The 2,472-nt window shown below is 41.5% G+C and overlaps 1 protein-coding gene across 1 annotated transcript; it reads right to left on the bottom strand.

The window, feature by feature from the left end:
* Positions 1–248: 248 nt before the first annotated feature.
* On the bottom strand, positions 249–2,089 carry Bfra_000300 (putative protein binding protein; the record flags this gene model as incomplete). Its single annotated transcript, XM_037330744.1, has 6 exons — positions 249–1,141; positions 1,241–1,303; positions 1,362–1,417; positions 1,472–1,766; positions 1,829–1,919; positions 1,982–2,089. The coding sequence occupies 6 exons, from the start codon at positions 2,087–2,089 to the stop codon at positions 249–251; spliced, it is 1,506 nt and encodes a 501-aa protein (XP_037197077.1).
* Between the last annotated feature and the right edge of the window lie 383 nt (positions 2,090–2,472).

Here is a 2,472-nt window from a genome sequence, read left to right as displayed (position 1 = left end):
CAAGTCCATTAGGTTAGAGCAAAATATGTGATTCTGCAATTTCGATCATTTGGTGTCATATACAGCAAGAAATGCAATTCTAAATAGTCAGTAGTTGAAAAAGCTTTCAACCTAGACTCTAGAGTTTTCCCCCATGAGTACACAATACAAGATGTTCCACAGAAATGCAAATTTTCCTCCGCGTTTAAAGTAACAAGCAGCTTGGGTTGCTATCTGACATCCTTGAAATCCATTTCATCATTGCAAGATCATCCATCCTTTTCAATATGGCAGCAGCAGTGGTATTTTGTATCTGGTTGTACTTCAAGTTCGGAATGCTTTCGTTTCGGAACCTGTGAACTCAGCAGATCTTCAACGAATTTTTTAATGCAATCCAAAGCGAAATCCAAGTACAAGGTCATATTTGGTCTGGCGCATCTCATCATAGCCTGTCCGGGCATCTGTGTTAGGAATCGACCAGATATACCAAGTTTTCCCTTTGCACCCGGAGAATTCAATTGAATGATGATGTTGAGCAGCTTATCTGTAGGAGTTCCACACTGGACGGCGGAGTAGAGAGTCGCCTCCTGCCAGGAATGTATTAGTTGTGTATGATCTATGAGTTTCGACACATCGGCTATGATGATTTGTCTTCTCACAAGCTCTAACACACTTGCCCTTAAGATCTTGTATTGAGACTCCTCGGAAGGTGGTTGAAATGGAATCTGAATAGCACATCTATCGACAAATGCTTCATCGAGGCAATCAATCATGTTTGAAGTCGACATGAAGACAACATTTGGACAAGCTCTGACCCTGTCAAAACCAGTGAGTAGAGCATTGGTAGCTCGTAGTGAATCCTGAGCCTCTCCATGCATGACACCCGAGTGTCTTGATACGGCAATAGATTCAACCTCATCAATCAGTACAATGATGATGCGTTTTGGATTGATTTGGCACATCATTTTGATTTTGGTAAACAAATCATCGACTTGACTAGCGCTTTCACTATAGTACTTCGATAAAAGCGTCGCCGTCTTGACTTGGATGAGTTTCGTATGTGGGAATTGTTCGACCAACCAAATGGCTAATCGTTGTGCAATTGCTTGGCATAGTGTTGTCTTTCCTGTTCCTGGAGGACCTAAATCGAGTGGGGCACTACCTAGCCATCATTGCACTAATAGCAATGATGGCCATTGGTAACCCCATGAACATTAGACTTAATTCTGATTATTAGGAATAGGGAATTGCGTATACACACCATGAAAAAGAGCCATTGGACTCATTGTTTGGTCTGCAGGTACTGCGCTTGCAGAAAACGACACTATCAACAGCCAATTAGCTACCAAACAAATTCAACACCACTGAGAAGCTGTCCGTACGCATATTTGATATCATCCAAAACAATTCTTCCTTATGATTTTGATCAAAGAAGAGCCTATGTAAGGTGTTAGTTGAAAAAGCATTTTATGATAATCATTTTAGAACCTACTTCTTCCAAGTTCCATCAAAATCATGATGAGGCATGTCAAAAACTTCAGCCGATGGTATCTCTGGGTCCTCATCGTTTTCAACATCTGAGTCCACACAACTGGGGTCTTCAGATGAACGTGTCAACGGTGGCGGTGGCGGAGTGCCATGCATCCTGTAGACACAGAAACGACTGAATACATCTCGAAGTGTGAGATGAGTGGGCTTTTCTTGACTTTCAACGGCGATTATTTCAACTGGGACTAAAGACTCTATATCTAGAGCTATACCTTTAACCCCCCACTCTTCACTACGTTCTGTTGATTCTTGATAAGCATTTATTCCAACAAAGAGAGACGGATGATGTAAAGAGACCTACGTGCAAGAAGAGGCAATATGTCCATGTCAATGATACAAATAATATCCTCAACTTCTGGCTTCTGGATGAAATCAGAAAGAATCTTGTGAATCTAGTGTGTAAAGTGTCAGTCAGATTCTTGGAACAAAAGATGGCATGGTGTTGTCTCCATACCGCCTTCAAATCATTGCAACGCAACTCATCCTCAACGAATGATCGAAGCTTTGCCTCAAAGATAACAGTCGGCTTTGCCTGAATTGGCTGAGCCGGAACGCTTTCCATAATGATCCGACGTATTATTTTCAATTCAATTGTAGGTATGTTGAAAATGAACTGAGGGATGTGAGAAGAATCGATGTTATGGAGATGAATAAAGGAGGAGGATGGTTGAAAGGTATAGAGATGAATGTGGAGGCATCAAAATTTTAGGCAGAAGGTGAAAGATAAAATGTATACGAAGAGAAAAGAACGCGAGGAAAATAGGCCAGAGGAGGGAAAGAACAAAAATGGAAGGAGCACTGGAGCACTGGAGCACTGGAGCACTGGAGCACTGGAGCAGTTGAACTTTTGACTTAGGTAAGCTTGAATGCTCAAACTACTACTGATACCTAGTAGCATATTCAAGACTCAAAATTCGTAGGTATTCTTGAATTTCGGAAATCTTC

This window comes from Botrytis fragariae, assembly GCF_013461495.1.
Source record: "Botrytis fragariae strain BVB16 chromosome Unknown tig00000001, whole genome shotgun sequence".
NCBI lineage: Eukaryota > Fungi > Ascomycota > Leotiomycetes > Helotiales > Sclerotiniaceae > Botrytis > Botrytis fragariae.
This window is presented reverse-complemented; position numbering and strand designations above follow the sequence as displayed.